Genomic DNA, 19,528 nt, shown 5'->3' with positions numbered 1-19,528 from the left:
GTCTGTTAATACCTTATAGTGAATGTCTGATAATGTCTTTATATGCAGTTGAGTCTAGAGGAATGCATGGCTGTGGCTTGGACTACTATGAATGGCTGATTTGAAAATAATTCATTACTATGCGTGCATTTCTTTTTATAATGTTAAATCCTATTTAATTGAACATCTCCATTTTTACTACTAACTTTGGGGGCAATGACTGGATAAGAACACCAAGGTCAGAAAAGTTCAGACAGTGGTTTTAGACTGTCAATTCTACTCAAAGTTGGATGGGCTAATGAGGAGGTTAATTTCCAGGTTAACTAAGAGGAGGGCCAAGGGATAAGCTGTAAAAGGTGTTTGAAAACAGTTTGGACAGGACATTTAGAAGGTTTGCACCATGACAACTACAATGAACATGGTGGTTATGGTGAATATAGTGTGCCTCTAACATTATATTTAGGAGCAAGCAAATAAGATTGGTCTTCCTAGCACTGCACTTGTTTTAAAAATAACGGTTACCTTACTTATATTGAAGATAAGAATTGTGATTATATATTGCACTAATTGGTAAAATACATAAAAGTGCATTGATTAGCAGACTGCCAGTTTTAGCAGGAAGAAACCAAAACACTTCACTGACATGCAAAATGCCCTTTAGTTTGCTAGTTTGAAAACTACAATATATATGTCTAAATACACCACCCTGTGCAAACAAATCATTATCCTGTCATATGTAACCCTCAACACTCACTCTACACATACAGTCACACACAAACAGTCTGTACATATTATAGAGCAGGGGTGGCCAACAGCTGTTGTGGGGCTACAGAATAAAGCATGTGTTCCATACTTCCACAATTCATGTAGGTTAGACAATTAGACCAAATGCAAAAAAGGCTGGCAAAATGGCAAGGCATTTGAAATCCTACAATAACTGGAGAGATATCTGTTGGGCACCCCTGGCATGATGGAATAAAAATCCAACCTCTCATCTCTATATACATAAAACTTGCAACAACCGAAAAACACTTGCAATTTTGCCTTCGTTTAACCACTCTCACTACATTTCAATAACTTTATTATTCCTTTAAAATAATCAGAATCTAGTATCCTAGTTATAACTTAAGGAACAGAAAACCGCATTCATCTAATCTCAGTAAATGACAATTGTTTTCTACTTATATATTCATGCTATTGCCTCTTCAGTGTTTTGAGCATTTAGAATTATCAATGCAGTATAGAGACAATTAATGTATGGATAGATAATCATATTGATACTCATTTACTTAGTAGAAAGTGAATTTGGGGGCTGCAGAGATGAAGACATTTTTCATCTGAGCTGTATACCCAGCTTGGATATTTTTGCGAATTTGAATTTCAGTTTCCAAAATCCACCATTTTATTAATTAACCCATTAGCATAACACATATAATATTGATGTGGTTTCCCTTTACTTCTCCTAGAAAAACTTTAATGCTTTAAATTTTAACCTGGAATGCTGAGTTAGCGGCTGACCAGACAATGCAAAATGCTTGCATAAAAATACATGCTTTGGAGAATAGCTTTCAATGCTGCCATATATAGTGATATTAATCATATACTGTATGTCCTTCATTAAACCTTTTGAATGCTGGAGAAGCAAGAAATATATATAACGGTACTTTTAGTCACAGGATGTAACAATAATTTTATATTGGGATGTAGTGTACCCACATTAGTACACTTGGCATTCACTCATGTAACACTTTATTAGACTGTGCATATAGTTTTACTGTGGTTAGATACTGAATGTCCATTGTGTTGATACCCATACCTCTGCTCTTGGTTTAACAGCTGGGCTAAGGAGAAATAATTACATGTCAGAAAGGGAAGTTACTATTTCCTGACCTTTTTTACAGGGTGTCCTTATATACTTCATGGCCAGAAACAACCTAATTTATGCTTGGTGCTGCCCCTTTTACTGAGGCCATTGAAGGTGATTTGGAGGTGTAGAAAATATCTCAAACAAGGTAACTGATCAGTGCCCTGATGCACTGTCACACACTTATGAACATCTGCCGTCACTTTGTGTACCAAAAATAACCTTTCCAGTTCAGTCAAAGCCAAACCATGCCATACACATCCCTTTCAACTTGCTGAACTCTTTGTATCTCCATAAACATGTGTAATGTAAACATTACTCCCATTTGATTTCAATAGTAAAAAACAATTTGTCGATTGACATTTTTGTCTTATTCGTTAACAAAAGTGCAAGTCAATCCTTGACTTTTTGTTTGTGCAAAACCTCAAGCAATTTAATGTCATTTAGCTTACAAATCTCTGCTCTGTCTGTCAATGCACTTTCTGTATCCTTCTATTCAAGTTTACAGTTAAGAAGTTAATTAAGTGAAATGTGTGACTAACATTTCTACAAGCTGGACTAGCATCTTCAGTTTTGTTACCTCCAGCAGTCAAATAGTTAAATAATATTTCAACCAAAGCGGTAGAGGTGCAATTCTCTGATAGTTTGGATCTATACATTTCAAATGCATATAAGAGCTTGATTTTTTTTTATTTTTTTTTTTATTTTTTTTATAATACTAACAAGTTTGGTTCAGTTTTGTTTTGTTGGCCACTAAATTTATGTATTGTATCCCACTTACTTCCTTACAATTGTTTTGTAACAGTAAAAATCCCACGTAACACACAGGTCACGTGACAACGAACCTTCACTTAAAATTAATGGAAAAAAAGAATCAAAGTTGTTCAGTTGGACTTTTTATACAAATAAACTGATTTATAACATAATTTTTAATGTTTTGCTTATTTTCAGTTTTTTTGTTTGTTTTATTGAGAGTCACGTAACAATGTAACAAGCAATAAAGGATTAGTGTATTTAAATAATATACACTAAATCTCTAATACTAGCATAAAAACAATCTCCCCAATTGCATTTCCTGTGAACTTCAATAACTAGTGTTATGTATGTGTAAGTGTGTGTGTGTGTGTGTACTTGATTTGAGTTTCTCTTAGGGACACTCAGACAGTTAAACACTGAGTAATCTGCATGCCTATCTTACTATGAAGAATGAGGCAGCTGGCTAGGGAGTCAACCTGGTAATGTTCACTACAGTGAAAATGCCATGAGACAACCCAGATAATGACTGTCTAGATTTTCCTTTATTGAATATAATGGATCAATAGAAGCAGTTTTATATAATAATGTGTCTATTTGTTAATGAATAGAAAGGTCTCACACAGTCTGGTTGGGTATGATTTCATGAATACTACATATTTGTTGGTTCTGCTATCAATATCAAGCAAGTGCTATACTTGACCTTTTTATATTAACTTTGAGCTATTGTGTAATTTGTCTTGTTCTTCAAGGAAAATATTTTCATTTTCATTTCTATTGCCACTAGCATGCAAGATACATAATTTAATTATACATTTTTTAAAACATGTTTTTATTTTTTCATGGTATTTAATATTTTTAACAGGATTGTGCTCTTCCGTATTCTGTTATATTTTCATTTTCATGGCACTTCTACCAGTCTACTTTCCAATTGACAAACCTTTTAAAAGTGCCTTTTTTTACAGAAATATTCCATGAAATCTTCTGTGAGTACTCCACTGGGAACTGTGGGGACTGGCTACATGCAAGTTCTGTACAATTGTTATATTCTATCAGTAGCAGAACATCAAACTATAACCAATGAAGATTTCCTTCTAATCACACATTGATATATATGTATGCATATATATATATATATAGATAGATATATATATACATATATCTATATATATATATATCTATATATCACACACGCGCATGCACATCTTATGTATTGTGGCCTGGGAGCTTCCAATATATTACTGATTAAACATGTCTCACAATTTTAATTAAATATTTTAGACCTGGCTCACAATGACATCCTTTCCAGTTGCCAGTATTCCTCTCTCTTGTGTTACTTTTATGTAAATGCTTTGCCCAACTGCCCAAAGGAAACTCACATTGTGAAAAAAATGAAAATAAAATGAAAATTACAGTACTTCCAAGATTAATTATACATAATAAAACCTTAAAAAAAGTATGTTTTTGATTTCTAAAAATGTACAAAAACAAATTTGAGGCTCTTAATTATTATCTTTGTTAATAATGGACATGTATTACTGTGACTCAGAATAAGAAGATGGTATTCACAGAATACAATTACCTTTTCACCTCTGTTTTCCTCTTAACCAATCAGTGCTGCAACATATTGTTTAGCAGAAGGAGAGTTAAACTCTCAAGAAATTCTAATGCCTTATACTCAATGGATGCATATCCACATTTAGTCTAATATTCATATTTACAATATTATCAAAAATATTATATTTACAGTTTTTTTAACTGTGAAAGTTCGCGTTGTCTTTTTTCATGTACAAAAATACCTAGTTTATGCTCTTTTTTTCCTCCTTTTTCCAATCTGCTTGGTTCCCAGGGAAGCACTTCAGCAAAGTAATATTTAACTGTTTTTACAATACCAACTTTGTTTATATAGCATTGTTATCCTTTTTATGTAACCCAATGGCACCTTAAGATTGATTTGACTAAATAATTGATATAAGGAATTAAGGTAAAAAAGTAGTTTAGTAAACACAGATGATGCAATTCTTCCTTAGGACTGCTAAAATGACAAATAATTGCACTAATATATTCTCAGTTCATTGTGTTCTACCAATGCTAGGTTAACATTTCAGTCCCCTAATTATTATTAGTAGTATTTTTTTTTTTTTTTTTATTCTTTTAGATCCTACTTCTTCAAACGCAAACTGTATATATGGCAAATTATGACTTTTTTGTGAAAAGTTCATTTGGAAGTAGGATCCAGGTAATAAAATTAATACAAACCATCTTCTTATCCTCTTTTTACCATATGCTAAATTATGTTTTTTGTTTTGGGGGAAAATAGGTCTGTGAAGAAGAAATTCCTTCAGTTGCAGCGATCTCAATCCCCACCACCTTTGTTGGTGGGCTGGCACAAGACTAGTATCAAACAGAGTTTGGAAAAAGTATGAGACAAATGTTTGTGGCAGTCAGTCTGTTTCTGCTGTAATGTAAATAGAGGTCCTACGTGGAGCTCTGTGAGGATCTGTCATCATGAGGGCTACCATCTGAGTTTTCTGTCTCACCTTCTGAGATGGCCTGCATTGGCGCATTGTATAGTCGGCACCTGACACTGTAACGACTGCTGCTTGCTGCAGGAGGCACTCGGGACCTGCCCACTCTGGAGGCAGCAGACATAGTGCCAGACTTTGAGGAAAAGCTCTCAGACATGACCCGAGTAGAGCAAGGGGAAGGAGGGGAGAATGCATCACCACCAGTCGCTAATTGGGAAGCCTCTTCCGAGCTAGGAGAAGACTCTAGTGAAAAATCACCAAGTGATTTGGGAGTTACTGGACTCTTCAATATTTCAGTAGCAGACATGCGGTAGCTGGTATCTGATCTGCTACCTTTTTTTAAAAGAAGTAATTTAAATTCCTCATTTGAAGTATTTGATTTTTTGGCATTCCTGTAGATCAGACCTGGAGATCGTTGAGAACCTGGTGGAGTGGAACTTACTGAGGTGGAACCAGCTGGGGTGGAACCAGCTGGGGTGGAACCTGCTGAGGTGGAACCTGCTGGGGTGGAACCTGCTGGGGTGGAACCTGCTGAGGTGGAACCTGCTGGGGTGGAACCTGCTGGGGTGGCTGTGTTGCTTGCTGTTAAAGCTCTTGATTTATTTTTTACAGTGCTTTCTCCAGAATCTTTTCTTCCAAGTACTTTTCTTTTGGATCTGTAATGACGTGATCACATAACATAAAGTTTTAAAAAAAGAAATGCATTTTATATAGAAGAAAATACATTTTGTGATGCAAATAATAAATGTCCTATGTAAAGCATATTCTGTATGTACACTGTTGACATTTACTTCTGAAACATAACTAGGCTAGGGCAGAATAATCCACTCTTGTCTACTTATTTTTAAGGAGCATCATTAGCACTACAACTCATTGGTTTAGTTTTGATTTTCCTATGAGTCTGTGGGTACCATTTTATTATTAGCCCAGCACTGGTGGCCTATTATTGTCATCCAAGTTTGTATGCCTTTGGATAGATAATACATAAGTGAATCGGCTACATTATTCTGCAGAGGGGCTGAGCTTCAGATTTTGAAGAGAGAATTTTGTTTTACCACTATCAATGGTTTGTCAAAAAGGGAGGATTACATCCAAAGTCTCATAGCACCCATATCCACCACACTAATCTTTGGGAAGACAGATCTGTTGATTTTTCTGGGCTACATAGTTGTGCTTTACAATGGTCTATGGACATTTTTCTTCTGCAGTAGTGTTTTGTTACTTTTTATTACAGGGAAACTTAGAACAAGGAGCTCATTCCATTATAATCCAAGCATGGATTCCAATTTGTTTAATTACATGCAATGTCCCTTTAAAAGATAACAGTCATCATATTTTCAATTCTTTATGACATTCAATCAAACTTAATTATTTTTTTCTGATCAACTGTTACTATACTTGCCTGCTCCTGCAAGTTAACATGAACATCAGTTGGTCAGATAACAGTAGAGTATCATCTAATATGGCTGCTCAGCCGGATTAAAAAGTAAAACTTTCTCAAAAAAATCAATATTCATCATTTTTTTTTTTAAATCATTAAGCTTCATTAAATGTAATAAACTTTTAAAAAGCGAGAAGTGAAAATTTGATGACAATTGTCCTTTAAGTGACAATATGAAATTATGAAATAATACTTTTGGTTACCTGTGAATCACAGCAAATAGATCCTCAGTAGTGCGGGGTTTGTTCGGTGATACAAAAACATCATCTATGTCAGCCTGGGAATCCTCACTAATTGGAGAAGTGATAGAGTCCTCACTCTGAGAAGATTCTGCAGAATAACAGAAAAAAATTCACAGTTTACACTCAAACAAACAATATCTATATATATATATATCCATATGCATAAGATAAGACACCGTTAGGTATGGGGCCCTGGAAGTGACATGGTAATGTTTTATATTTTAATTGTGGGCATGCTGTATTATCTCACATGCACTGTTTAGTAGATCGTAAGATTGTTAATGTTTTTACAGTTTAACTAATTTCTGGGCACAATAAAGTTAACGAGTGGGCACGATCTACTAAATTGCGCACATGAGATAACATAATATAGTTAGATAACATACTATAGTGAGATAAAATATAGTAGTAACATAATATAGTTAGAAGAAGGGCCAGCACATATTAGCACCCACCTCCCTGCTGCCATGACTGGTTCTGGCAATGTGTATCCCCTATGTGCTTGGCAATCTTCACAACCTCTCCTCTCCTGTAACACAGAGCTACCTGCAACTGTCCCTCTCAGCTACTGCTCTACTCATTCTAATTCAATGCATTTTAAATGGCAGAACCATGAGCATGTGTTAACTATCTCATGGATACCATCTACTGAACCATGCGTGCACAATATTACAGCGTGCCAATGATTAAAAAAAAATAAAAAAAAATTTCTATGTCTCCTCTAGGCTCTGTGTATACATTTGTGTTTTATTAAACTGTTATGGTTACTGAACATTCACAGATGCTGTGGCCAAACCAAACTATACAATTATCTTAAATATTAATATGTCTTATTCATTTACATTCATAATGCTGGCATAGAAATTTCTACAAATTATGTATTAATGTGGTAGAAAATTAAAACATGATATTCAGGTGTGTTTAGTATAAACACCTGATTATTTGATCATTTTAATTAATGTTTTATATCTAAAAGAAAAATATATATCTATGCTATCATTAGTTTTCCCCATGCTGTTATAAAAAAATAAATGTAGAACATATTAAAGGAACACTTTAGGGTCAGGAACACAAACATGTATTCCTGACTCTATAGTGTAAATATCACCATCTAACACCCACTCCCCCCCCCCCCCCAGCCTCCCCTTGCCTCCCTAAATATAGTAAAATCTTACTTGTATTCAAGCCTGCAGCTGCTGCCCTCCCTGCTTTGCTGACATGATCAGAAGTGATTACATGAGCCAATCACAATGTTTTCCCATAGGATTGGCTGAGACTGTCAAGGAGGCAGATCAGGGACAGAGCCAGCACACGTCAAACACAACCCTGGATAATCCACATCTCTTCGCAGAGATACATTGAATCAATGCATCTCTATGAGGAAAGTTCAGTGTGTCCATGCAGAGGGTGGAGACACTGAATGGCAGCAATGCACAGTGTGCAGCACTGCCCCTAGAAGCACCTCTAGTAGCCATCTGAAGAGTGGCCGGCGGAGTTATACTTAGACTGTAATGTAAACACTGCATTTTCTCTGAAAAGACTGTGTTTACTGCAAAAAGTCTGAAGGGAATGATTCTACTCACCAGAACAAACACCATAAGCTTTAGTTGTTCTGGTGACTATAGTGTCCCTTTAACCTATCTAAAATATTTTTATAAAATGTAATTTTATTGCTTGTTAAGTAGAGGATACTAACTAGCTATCAGGGTAATAACATCACACAATGGATACATCCATCAAAAGATGATGTTGATGATGTCTGCTCAGAATTCCATAAAGCTGATGTAAATTTACAATACATCTTCTGGGTACATTTCTTCATACCAAATTAAACAAAATGACAAATAATTTTTTAATAAGAGTAAAACTGTTTACCTTTCCAGGAGACATCATCCATGACCTCTGATCCATAATTTGTCCTGTTTTCCTCTGAGGCACTTTTGGTTGGAATACCTGATAGAGTTTCAAATTCCTGCTCTGGACATCCGTCGCTGAGTGGACTTACAGTAGAGATCTCTGATTGAAAGCTGAGAGTATTTCCAGGCACTTTGTCATTGTTGCTTAGGCCAGGCTGATTGCTGAGCTCAGTATACACCTTACTGCTTCTGTCTGGCACATCAAACCCAGCTGTGCTTTGTCCAGGTTTAGATATGTTTACTGTCTCACATTGTAGTTGATGCTCCTGTTCTATCTTGACTTGACTATCTTCTTGTGGGTGAGATCTTTGCTCAACAACTATCTGACTATTACTCATTGAATACTCCTGATAAGATTTTATAATTGTTTCAGGTTGTGCCGTAAAAATAGTTTCTTCTATTATGTCATCGGCTCGAAGTATTTGGTGTTTGTCTGGCTCAACTAGTTCAGTTACTCTACTTATGGGTGCAATTCTCTCCTCCTTGTATATTCCATGTCCTGTGAATAGACCAGTCTGTCCAAAAAACATATTCTCCGGGCTTGTATCAACAGGTGATGCATCAATAAAGGGTAGCATGGCTTCTTCAGTAGAAAACTGACGCAGTATAGGTTTGTTTGTTGCCATTACATTTGATTTGTCAGGAGTATAGGTGTCCACAATAATCATTGGATCCTGTATGCATAAAAGCTTGCTGCTATTTTCTTTATGAACACACTCTCTGTTGTGTTTGTTGACGGTTCTGAGATGGACAGATTTCAAAACAGAAGGTGTTATCGCAAGTGCTTGTGAAGAATTTGAACCTAGCTGCTCTTCTGCCATATTCTGATTAGTATGGTTAAATACATGCACCTGTGGCCTGTAAGGTAAAGGTTTATGTATCACATGAAGGGCACTTAAGTCAAGATGGGTAGGAGGTATAGTTGGCAATTCTAAATCTTTGTTTAATAATATATTACCACATTTTGAAGACGGATGCTGTAAAGAGGATTTCCTTTCTGGAACTTTTGGCTTTCTTTTGCCACCCCCAGGGGACAATGGCCCAGAAAAGAATGGGGTTGGGAAGGATGATGTTGGTGTTTCAGACTGGCTAGAGTAGCCGCTAGATGGTGATGCTAAACCAGCTAGCTTTTCTGGAGAAGCTAACTTAAATTCATTCTCTACTGAAGGAAGAGAAGGTGTTGTTGCTCTGGATTCAGATTGTGATGTTTGTGATTCAGAACTCTCTGGTGACTTAATGCATTCTATAACCGTAGTACCAGTAGCAGTGCTAGAATTTGATAAAGACCTGTAAGGATCATTTGATTTCAAGTCGTTGAGGAGCCAGAGATCTGCATAGTGAGATTGTTCACTGCTTTCATCTTTAAACGAGGGAATGTCTTGGGTAACAAACTGAGTGCTTTTTAATTCATTATCTTCCTGATTGTCCCATAGTACATCTTGTTTATTAGGTGGAGCAAAAGTTTCTGTTCTTGAAGGTGTATTTGAAATATCAAGAGGCAACTTCATTTCCCTTGAGGTATGAAGCACTGGCTGCCCACTAGTTATCTTTGGCTCTTTCTTCTCAAGAACATCTGTGTGGTTGTCCGATTTCCTCAAAGATGAACTTCGATTTGGTGGTGGCGGCTTTGCCTTTGGTTTCTTAAATGAGAAGCTCGGCCTCCCCTGCCTTCTGTGATCTATGTAGCGGTGCCAAACACAGTCTGTATTCATGGAAGAAACACCAGTATCTAGGTCAACCTCACACCCTGTAGGTGCATAGTTACAACTATAACTCCTGTTACCATTAAGACCACAGTCAAAATGCATGGAGGTATAATATCCTTCAGTGTCCACAGAAAAATGAGAGCCTGTGTCTGCTTTTTCTGATGCAGGTTTTTCAAGAAAGCTATCGTATGTGCCCATACTGGTAAAACTTTGGCAACCCAAATTATCTGTTTTTAAATGTGGCGGGCTAAAATCTCGACGGCATGAAGCATTGTGGTGATGGTGTAGATAGTTCCACTCACTATCACTTGTGTTGCTGTTGTTTGGATCATCAAGCAAATCAGCAACTGTAGATGTAAAAGAGCTGGCTCTGTGACCTCTGATGCTCTCCATATGGTCATCACCATATGGTTCAATGAAGACATTAGAATCTTCACTTGCCTGGGGAACAGTATTCAAAGATAACTCAGAGTCACAGTGTGAAGACCCAGTGAGAGGAGGAGATGCTGCTGGAGGGATTGTTTCTGATGTTTGTGAGGGGCAAGTCGAACTACTCCCACTCCAGTTACCACTAGATGACTGATGATCATCTTTTTGATCAATGTGAGTGCTCAACAATACTCCCGCTGTAGAAATTAAATGTACAGGACTTCCAAAAGTATCTGAATTTGAAGAAATATCACAGCTGCCTGAATCTGCCATTCTCGATAGCCTCGACCTGCCTCTTTCAATTAAGTTTAATGGTGGGCTGTGATTGTGTTGAGAATATGCGAAACCTAATGTTTGATGTTCTGGGGAATTGTGGCTAATTAATCTGTCTTCATCATTCTTAAGTGATCTCTCTGAGCTGGCTATGTAGCAATCATCTTCATATGTTGAAGACTGTGCACTACGGCTGTGATCACTGGTTGCTCTAGCACCTTCTCTAGGAAGACTCCGCGAGCGAACTCGATTTGACACTGTTGCGTATATTGGATCAGCACCCTCTGTAAGGGCTGCAATATTCCCAGCAGAATGAGAGAGTGATGCTGCTACTCCTTGGCCCCTCTGAGCTCTAATTCTTCTTCTGGAAGGAGCAGCAATAAGAATTTCTTCTGTTTGGCACTCTGTATCCCTGGTTCCAGATCTCCTGTTTGCAGAATTGGCAAGGTCGGGATTGGTATGAACTATAACATTACGCTCTCTTGCCACTGGGGATTCATCTGAATCTAAAATACAAAAAAAGATATATGTCACATGTTTCCTTAATCGCTACGTAACTGTATACACGTGTACATGTCTATAATGCATTCATATTTTTAAAGGGAACAGTAAATCCAAATCCGGATTTAATTTACTGATCCAGTAGTCTAAATTTCTACAATGTTTCTCACAGACAAACTCTCCCCTTGATATCACAGAGTCTGTGAAAGGGAGAAAAGGCATGTTAGTACACATGCACCTACAATAAGGTAAGAGTGCCATGGATTCTGCAGCTTTGCATTGGTGAGTAATTTGTAGGCCTGTCAAATATAGTAGATTTGTAAAATGTTGTGCCTTGACCTATAATTCCCAATGCATCCTCCAGTGGATATGAACCCAGATCATATGATATTTCCATTACTCACACAGCTCCATATTCATTCATACGATAAACTATGCTAATCATTGAACACTATCAGCACTCTTTCAATGTGTGCTACTACCGCATTGTGTCTCTTTTGCCCTTTTGATGCATGACAGAATGTTTCAAGGCATTACTGCTGAGCTGCTAATAACAGTAATGGAAAATGATTGCAGCATTGACTCAATGTATACTGTAAGCCACAATGATTCTAATTACTCACATAAATGTTACTAAGACAAGGAATTCTATTTCCAAAGACAAAAAAATTAGGGTCCCTTCATTTTCTGGGACCACCAAGAATGCTATAATACAAATCCGCTTTTATTGTTTAGATCCAAGGTGTGCTGGTATTCGGCCAATTTCCACAATACAATTTATTGATGCTTGTCAATGATCACTGAACTGTGACAAACCTATTTCTTGCTGAACTCTCCTAGGAATTCCTGATATGGTTTTCCGTCTCCTTAATTTCCGTCTCCGCTGTAGAACAGATTGTGAGTGAACTAAGGAGCAACGTATGCTGGCCTCTCGGTCAAACCCAACTCCTGAAAACAAATGACAACAATGCCTATTAATATATATACTCTATCTATCTATCTCAATATCTATCTATCTATCTATCTATCTGTCTGTCTGTCTGTCTATCTATCTATCTAGCTGTGTGTCTATCTGTCTATCTATCTGTCTGTCTGTCTATCTATCTAGTGATGATTTAACATAATCATTGCTAAAAGTCAATACGAATCACAATGTGTGAAAGGAAGATATTCTCTCTAATAAATGTTTTACTATGTAACTTGCAGTGGTTAAATCATGACTCAATCAACTATATACCCAATTTGTACCCTACAATGGCTGCCACTTGTGTCAATTTAATATACTATTAACTTAATCAACCCCCACATACATATATATTAGTCTATATGGCTGTATATATAAACATATACATAGAAGTATTTCTTTGTTATATTTATGAAGATGTATGACCATCAATATAAAGCAGGGACTCAGTCCCTCATACAGGTATACAGTAAAGAACATGATAGTGTAGAGGTTAATGAGAAAATGATACTATGATGCGCAAAAAAACATTATGTATATTGTATTCTTAGGGTAGAAAAAGATTTAGCCCCCTAAGGACACAACTTCTAGAATAAAAGGGAATCATGACGGAATATTTCCGTCACGTGTCCTTAAGGGGTTAAATAGGCATTCGTTTAACAATGAAAACATGTGTTTGAACGAGTTTTCTTTTCTAATCAAAAGACAGCGTCCCCCACCTTTCTGACCGCTTAATATAAAGCATGAACACATGGGTTCTTCTATTGGCTGCACAGATCATTATGCCAGCACAACAGGCTGTGTTAGAGGATTAGTAACCGGCTATAATGTACTGTATCACTGCTTGGTAGCAAGGCAGATGAGCAACAGTGTTTACAATACTACTGGACTATATTACAGAACAGCTTGCAAAGAGTCACAAACAATACTTTTCATGTTTAGATATTTTTTCAAGTTTTTTCTTGCAACCATACTTTTTATTCGGTATAATTTAACACGGAAGTTTATTTTATGATTTTATTTTGGCTAGAAAGAAAGTGATGTACACATATTATTTACAATGCTCGAAACACAAATACACAAACACACAGATACATAGACTCACATTTATTTAAGTGTGTTTTCGTTTACTGCGCAAGTGGAGTGGATCGTGAAATAATTGGATTGCTGCCCACCACGGCGCATGACTACATTAATGCAGGTAAATTACAAATGCAACATTTAATGTTATTTAGGATTAAATAAAACTAAACAGGATTGGCACTTCAAAAGCTATTAATGTGCAGATAATTTTGTTGTCTGATGCTGGAGGGAAAACCATTGGGTCAAATGTTAACAGTATATGTGTTATTATATAATAACATTAAATCCAAGATAACCCCTGCTGTGTGAAAGGATAGGTTAAATCCTCAGTTGGAAGGAATGTGTCGTGTATAATTCCTAATCACCAGGGATCCTAGCTTCCTATTTATTCATTATATAGAGTAAAAATACGCACACCGGTCAGTGCTTAATAATACATGATGAATCTGTGCAAAGAAGCATCCTTTGTATGTAAAAAGAAACGTTCTAATAAATCTAATTATGTACATTGTAACTAGAAGAGGGTGTGAATGATTATGATGGTCCCCTACCTTTTGGATGCCAATGAGAGATAAGAATATATTCTGATACAAGCAAGCAACATTATAAACTAGTAAATCAAGTCACCCAGAGCTCGGATTTCTATCTACATGTGATGATCAGATGATTAGCTACATTGACTTCCTATTATGTCTCATTCAAAGACTGCTTTTGTTTAGTTCAAAGAAAACCCTAGAAAACATTCATGTAAACAACACCAGCCAAAATCTAAATACTACAACAACTTTGCTCAAGCTAAAAAAATGAATTAACAGGATCATTTCTTCTAGCATTACTTGGTGCATTATATGATATACTGTATATAGAATAGAAGTGAGGTATGTCTGTATTGCTATTTACATATATATATTTTTGTATTAAGTGGTTGATAGGTAAAGATATGTTGTAATACAAGTTTAAGGTTAATCGTTAGTTAATAGGCCAGAGATATCTTCAAGCTAATGAATATGAAAGAATTAGGCAAGAGGTGTGCTCTCAGTACTGTACCAGAGACATTGATGGGGATTATGCAGGAGGTAATCACTTGAGACTCCTCTTTCATTTTCTGCTCTGGAGTGGGAAGGGGTAAGTCCTTGTTCCAGTTGGTTTGTTTGTCCAGTGTAGATGGGACATTGGGTATAGGGTTTTTGGGTCTTTGCCCTAAAAGTACATCATCTTCATCTTGAGGTGGATGGGGCTGTAAAATGAACACATTTAAAGTTATTTTTTTTATGACAAGCAATATAAATTACCAGTGTCATCCAGGAGTTTACCATGAAATGTGAATAATCAGGAAGTCAAAGTGTTTCGAATTTTAGGCCAAAATAGATAAACTGGAAAAATTCTCCAATGCAGCTATGTTTTGCCTATAATTTGAACTCCCTTTAAATTCACACTTTATTGAATAACCTTGATATAGTTTACGTCACACAAAAGTCGCCACACAAAAGTCCCAAGACACAGCACTTCAGCAGTTCTCTCTGTAAGGTCCTGTAGGATGGGGGCAGGCCAGACAGGCCCCTACAGCAGGTGGGATTGCCCGTTTTCTAGCAAGTGGCATCACTGACGACTCCACTCTCAGTTCCTGCCTACCCATACTTATCTCATGCCTTTCAGTGTTGTGAGCTATGAGATAATCACCAGTATAATGTGGTCATTCACTGTCCAAGATCACACACTAAACATACAAATTTATTGATTTAACAAATATATAACACTTATATTGCAAATACAATGTGGCTTAATATTAACATCTCGTTAAATATATAGCCTTTTCATTAGCTATACGAGCACAAACCTTAAAACAAAAACATATCTAAGCATATCAAACACTTTGCATGGTAATATAAACAAAGACAGTTATAGAAAGAATACATCTCACAAATTGCTATATTGTTAGTAAGGAAAACAGAACATTAGCAGACAGAAAGGAGTAAACAATATATTTAGAAGATAGGTAACAATGGTATATATTCTATATTGTATAAGCTTCAAGTCCTGATAGAGTTGGCACTACCAAATCTCCAGTCTATTTACAGATTACCAACTTGCAATTGCAATTGCCAATGTAAAACGAGCTTGTTCCCAATAATTGTTACTGCTGATATGAAATCCTCTATAGGCAAAATAAAATAATAGTGTATACGTATGATTTATATTCTGTATAAAGAGTGCTCTGTTTGTCTGGTATCATCTAACTTCGTTCAAAACATGGGTGAAATTGACTTTCTGCTATTTACTGTCCCTGTCACCCACGAGCTCGTGCTAGATGCTTGCAGCACCTGAGTTATAAAATAGTTCATTACAGAGCTTACCTTATCAACATTTTCTTCTAGTGCAAGATATATCTTACAGGATATAGAATTTTAAATATTACTTGGCTGAAAAGACTACATCTTTTTCACTTTCTTGTTCCGTCTGCAGCTTTTGTGTTCATTCCCAGCAGACATGAATAGCTCATACAAGATTCAAACACAAAGAACCTCGTTTCCTAGGTAACTTGACAGAAAAAAAGTTTTCTGAAATAAGGGGGAAAAGGGTAGATTTTGCTGCCGATTCCTACACTGAATCACAATAGGGCCTTGGACAATAGTTGTGTAGTGATCCGACTCATGCCAACCCTCCAGTTTTAATGAAGGAGTTTTGGCCTTGTATGAAATGCCTATCTAATCATCTGTATTAAAATAATTGGCAATAAAAGATTCAATGCAATGAAGAGTAGACATTTTCAGTGCATCTGCTAAATTACTAGAATATTTACCCTATCTTAATATTTAATGCATGCTTAGTCAATAAAGTGGGAATTGTTGGGAATTCAAAGTTAATTGAAAGTGAATAGTGAACAATTTTTTCATTTCCACTTTTGACCTAAAGGGATACTGTAGGCACCCAGACCACATTAGCTCATTGAAGTGGTCTGGGTGCAATGTCCCATGTCCCTTTACACTACAGTGGTAATTATTGCAGTTTCTGAGAAACTGCAATAATTACATCTCAGAGTTAACTCCTCCTCTAGTGGCTGTCTACTGACTTTTTGTCATCTAAATGATGCTGGACGTCCTCATGCTCTGCATGAGGACTTCCAGCGTCACCGGAATCCCCATAGGAAAACATTTCCTATGGGGAGATCCTAATGCGAGCGCGGTGGAGGAGGAGCATGGATGGAGCCTGACCCAGCAGCGAGGGACATTGACGCTGGATTCAGGTAAGTGACTGAAGGGGTTTTAACACCTTCAGCGCCACGGGAGGAAGTGGGGGGCGCAAGCGAGGGGGCACTGTAGGATTTTATAGTGCCAGGAAAATGGCTTTATAGAATCCCTTTAAAAGTTGAAATTCACTTTAAATTTAGGGCTATTTACACTTTGGCATCTAACCTTGTTAGATCCTGGTTTAAATATGCTTTTACTGACACACGGACACTACCAAAACCCACCATTAAAAATAGATATAGAAAAAAACTATGAACACTTATTCCGTGCTTCATGCACACTGTTTGTATCACCTATGGTTAACAGGAAAAAGGAAGTGTTAACAGGAAAAGGAAAGGTAAGTATAGTAGTAGTATTGAGATGAAAGAGTGCAGTAAGGGCTATGACAGAGGAAAACGTGCATTTTTGCTTTCCAATACCTTTCTACTCCATGGAGTCAAATGACAACATTCAGTGGGGGAGGGCGGACGGGTTCTGTTAAACTAAGAATATAAAATGTAGGAAAATAAATTAAAACATGCGCATGTGGGTAAAATGTCATGGTACATGCTGATACAGTGACTATAGAAAATAAAAATGAGTACATTAAAGTGAACAATGGAACTACAACATGACAATCAACTGGCAACGTTTCACTGTTCTGTTAGAGGTTAAAACCATTAATCTGCTATTTATAATTTAGAGATTATGTTGTATGTTATAGCCTACAACAGGGATAGACAACTTTCGGCACTCCAAGTGCTTTGCCAGAATTATGGGAGATTTAATCCACGACATCTGGAGTGCTGAAGGTTACCTACCAATGACCTACTACATTCTGAAATAAGGACTTTCACTTTGCTCTACTGATGGGAATCCAGTGTTGGGTGCTAGAATCCCATCTCAAAGTAGTGTTAGTGCGCAGTACAGCACATACACAAACAATTTTAACTTTCACGCATACACAGCAATATGCCTGGGTATGTGCTGGGCTCATGGCTTCGACGGGGGTAGGTGACTTTGGCACTCCCGTTGTGGAGGACTACAACTTCCTAGATGCTTTGCCAGCACGACTGTAAGAGCATTATGGGAGATGTTGTCCACGACATCTGGAGTGCTGAAGATTGTCTACCTCTGGGCTAGGACTAGGCAAACCCCTACAAAATCTTTATGTTCCTGCACTGAGAAATTTCTACAAGTGCTCGTCTGTTGGACGGACAGATTGACCAGTCCTCCCATCAGCACAGCAAAGTGAAAATGAAGTTCATAATGAAAAGTTTGTGGGCTATTAAATGCATAGTAATTATAGTTGAACAAATTCTAGGATATGCTTTATTTCAGTACTTGGACAATTGCCTCTGTTCTTAAGGGACTATGCCAGTGGTTCCCAAACTTTTTAGGTTCAAGGCGCCCTTAATATTTCAATATTTTTTAAAGGCACACCAAGTCAAAATGTATAGGTTGTATATCTGTACAGCGTACACTACATACACTACCACATACATACAAACTTACACAGATATTCATGCACATTAACAAACAGCTACATATAAATACACCAACACATACACACAAATTCATATAGACACCAACACATACACACACATAGATACACAACAACATATACACACAGGCATCCTGACACACACAAACACTGATACATGCACACACCATGACACACATACACACACACTGACATCAAAACACACCCTGACACACATATGCACATACACAGATGTGTGCGCACAGACTCACACTGACATATATATATATACACACACAGATGCACACCATGACGCTCACACACACACACACAAAAACACCCTGACACACGCACAGACACACTTATACACATACACACACACATACTCATACACACATACTCATACACACACTCACACTCATACACACGTGATTTATTTTTTTTTATCTCCAGTCACCCTCCTGTTATCTTACATTATGTGTCCAGGAGGGTGGCTTGGAGTCCTGCTGGCTGGTGTGAGTGATGGGCCTGGAGCAGCTCCTGCGGTGCTCTTCTGCCCTCATGCTGCAGCTGCCTCCTCTCCCTCCCACGCTGTCTCCCTGCATAATGCATGGAGGAAGTGACAGGCTGTCCCTTCCTCCCAGCCGGCACCCGACCGGGCCCCTGTCGAGCAGTAATGTTTCCCTGGTGCAATAATCATAGCACCGTGAAAACATTACGCGCCACCCCTGTGTGCCTGTCACAGCACCTGGCACCCAGTTTGGGAACCGCTGGGTTATGCAAACGTTTTTTTGGTGCTTAGACTTTCCCTATAAAGGTAATACTATGGACATTTATTTCATATTTTTTATAACCACTATAAACTGAAAATAATTGTAGGTTTTATTTGCAAAACATTGAACAGAAAAACCAAGTAGCACAGTTTAATAACAAATTGTTATATGGACATGTTTTATAATTAAACCAATAGTTCAGCTTCTCTAATTCAGCCTAGATTTCAAAATTGTGTTTTTAAATAAGTGTATAGCATATATATCCTTATGTGATCACACTAACATACTATAACTGAGTCATAACAAGTCCAGCAGTTTACAGTATAGTATATTATATGACAGAATAAAGACAAAATCTAAAAAAAA

The 19,528-nt window shown here is 37.1% G+C and overlaps 1 protein-coding gene across 2 annotated transcripts in view; it reads right to left on the bottom strand.

The window, feature by feature from the left end:
- Positions 1–5,074: 5,074 nt before the first annotated feature.
- The window catches only part of NHS (NHS actin remodeling regulator), a 218,579-nt gene continuing 204,125 nt past the window's right edge, over positions 5,075–19,528 (bottom strand). The window contains exons 4-9 of one of the 2 annotated variants that reach the window (XM_063456850.1): positions 17,347–17,409; positions 14,727–14,916; positions 12,449–12,580; positions 8,683–11,637; positions 6,769–6,895; positions 5,075–5,780 (exon numbers count right to left, since the gene is read on the bottom strand). In XM_063456850.1, coding sequence (XP_063312920.1) covers positions 5,075–5,780; positions 6,769–6,895; positions 8,683–11,637; positions 12,449–12,580; positions 14,727–14,916; positions 17,347–17,409 — 4,173 coding nt within the window. The remainder of the gene's footprint in view (positions 5,781–6,768; positions 6,896–8,682; positions 11,638–12,448; positions 12,581–14,726; positions 14,917–17,346; positions 17,410–19,528) is intronic. The other variant, XM_063456858.1, reaches the window with a different exon arrangement.

The sequence above is a fragment of the Pelobates fuscus genome, chromosome 1 (genome assembly GCF_036172605.1).
Source record: "Pelobates fuscus isolate aPelFus1 chromosome 1, aPelFus1.pri, whole genome shotgun sequence".
Taxonomy (NCBI): Eukaryota; Metazoa; Chordata; class Amphibia; order Anura; family Pelobatidae; genus Pelobates; species Pelobates fuscus.
The sequence above is the reverse complement of the archived record's forward strand: the minus strand, read 5'-3'. Positions and strand labels throughout refer to the sequence as shown.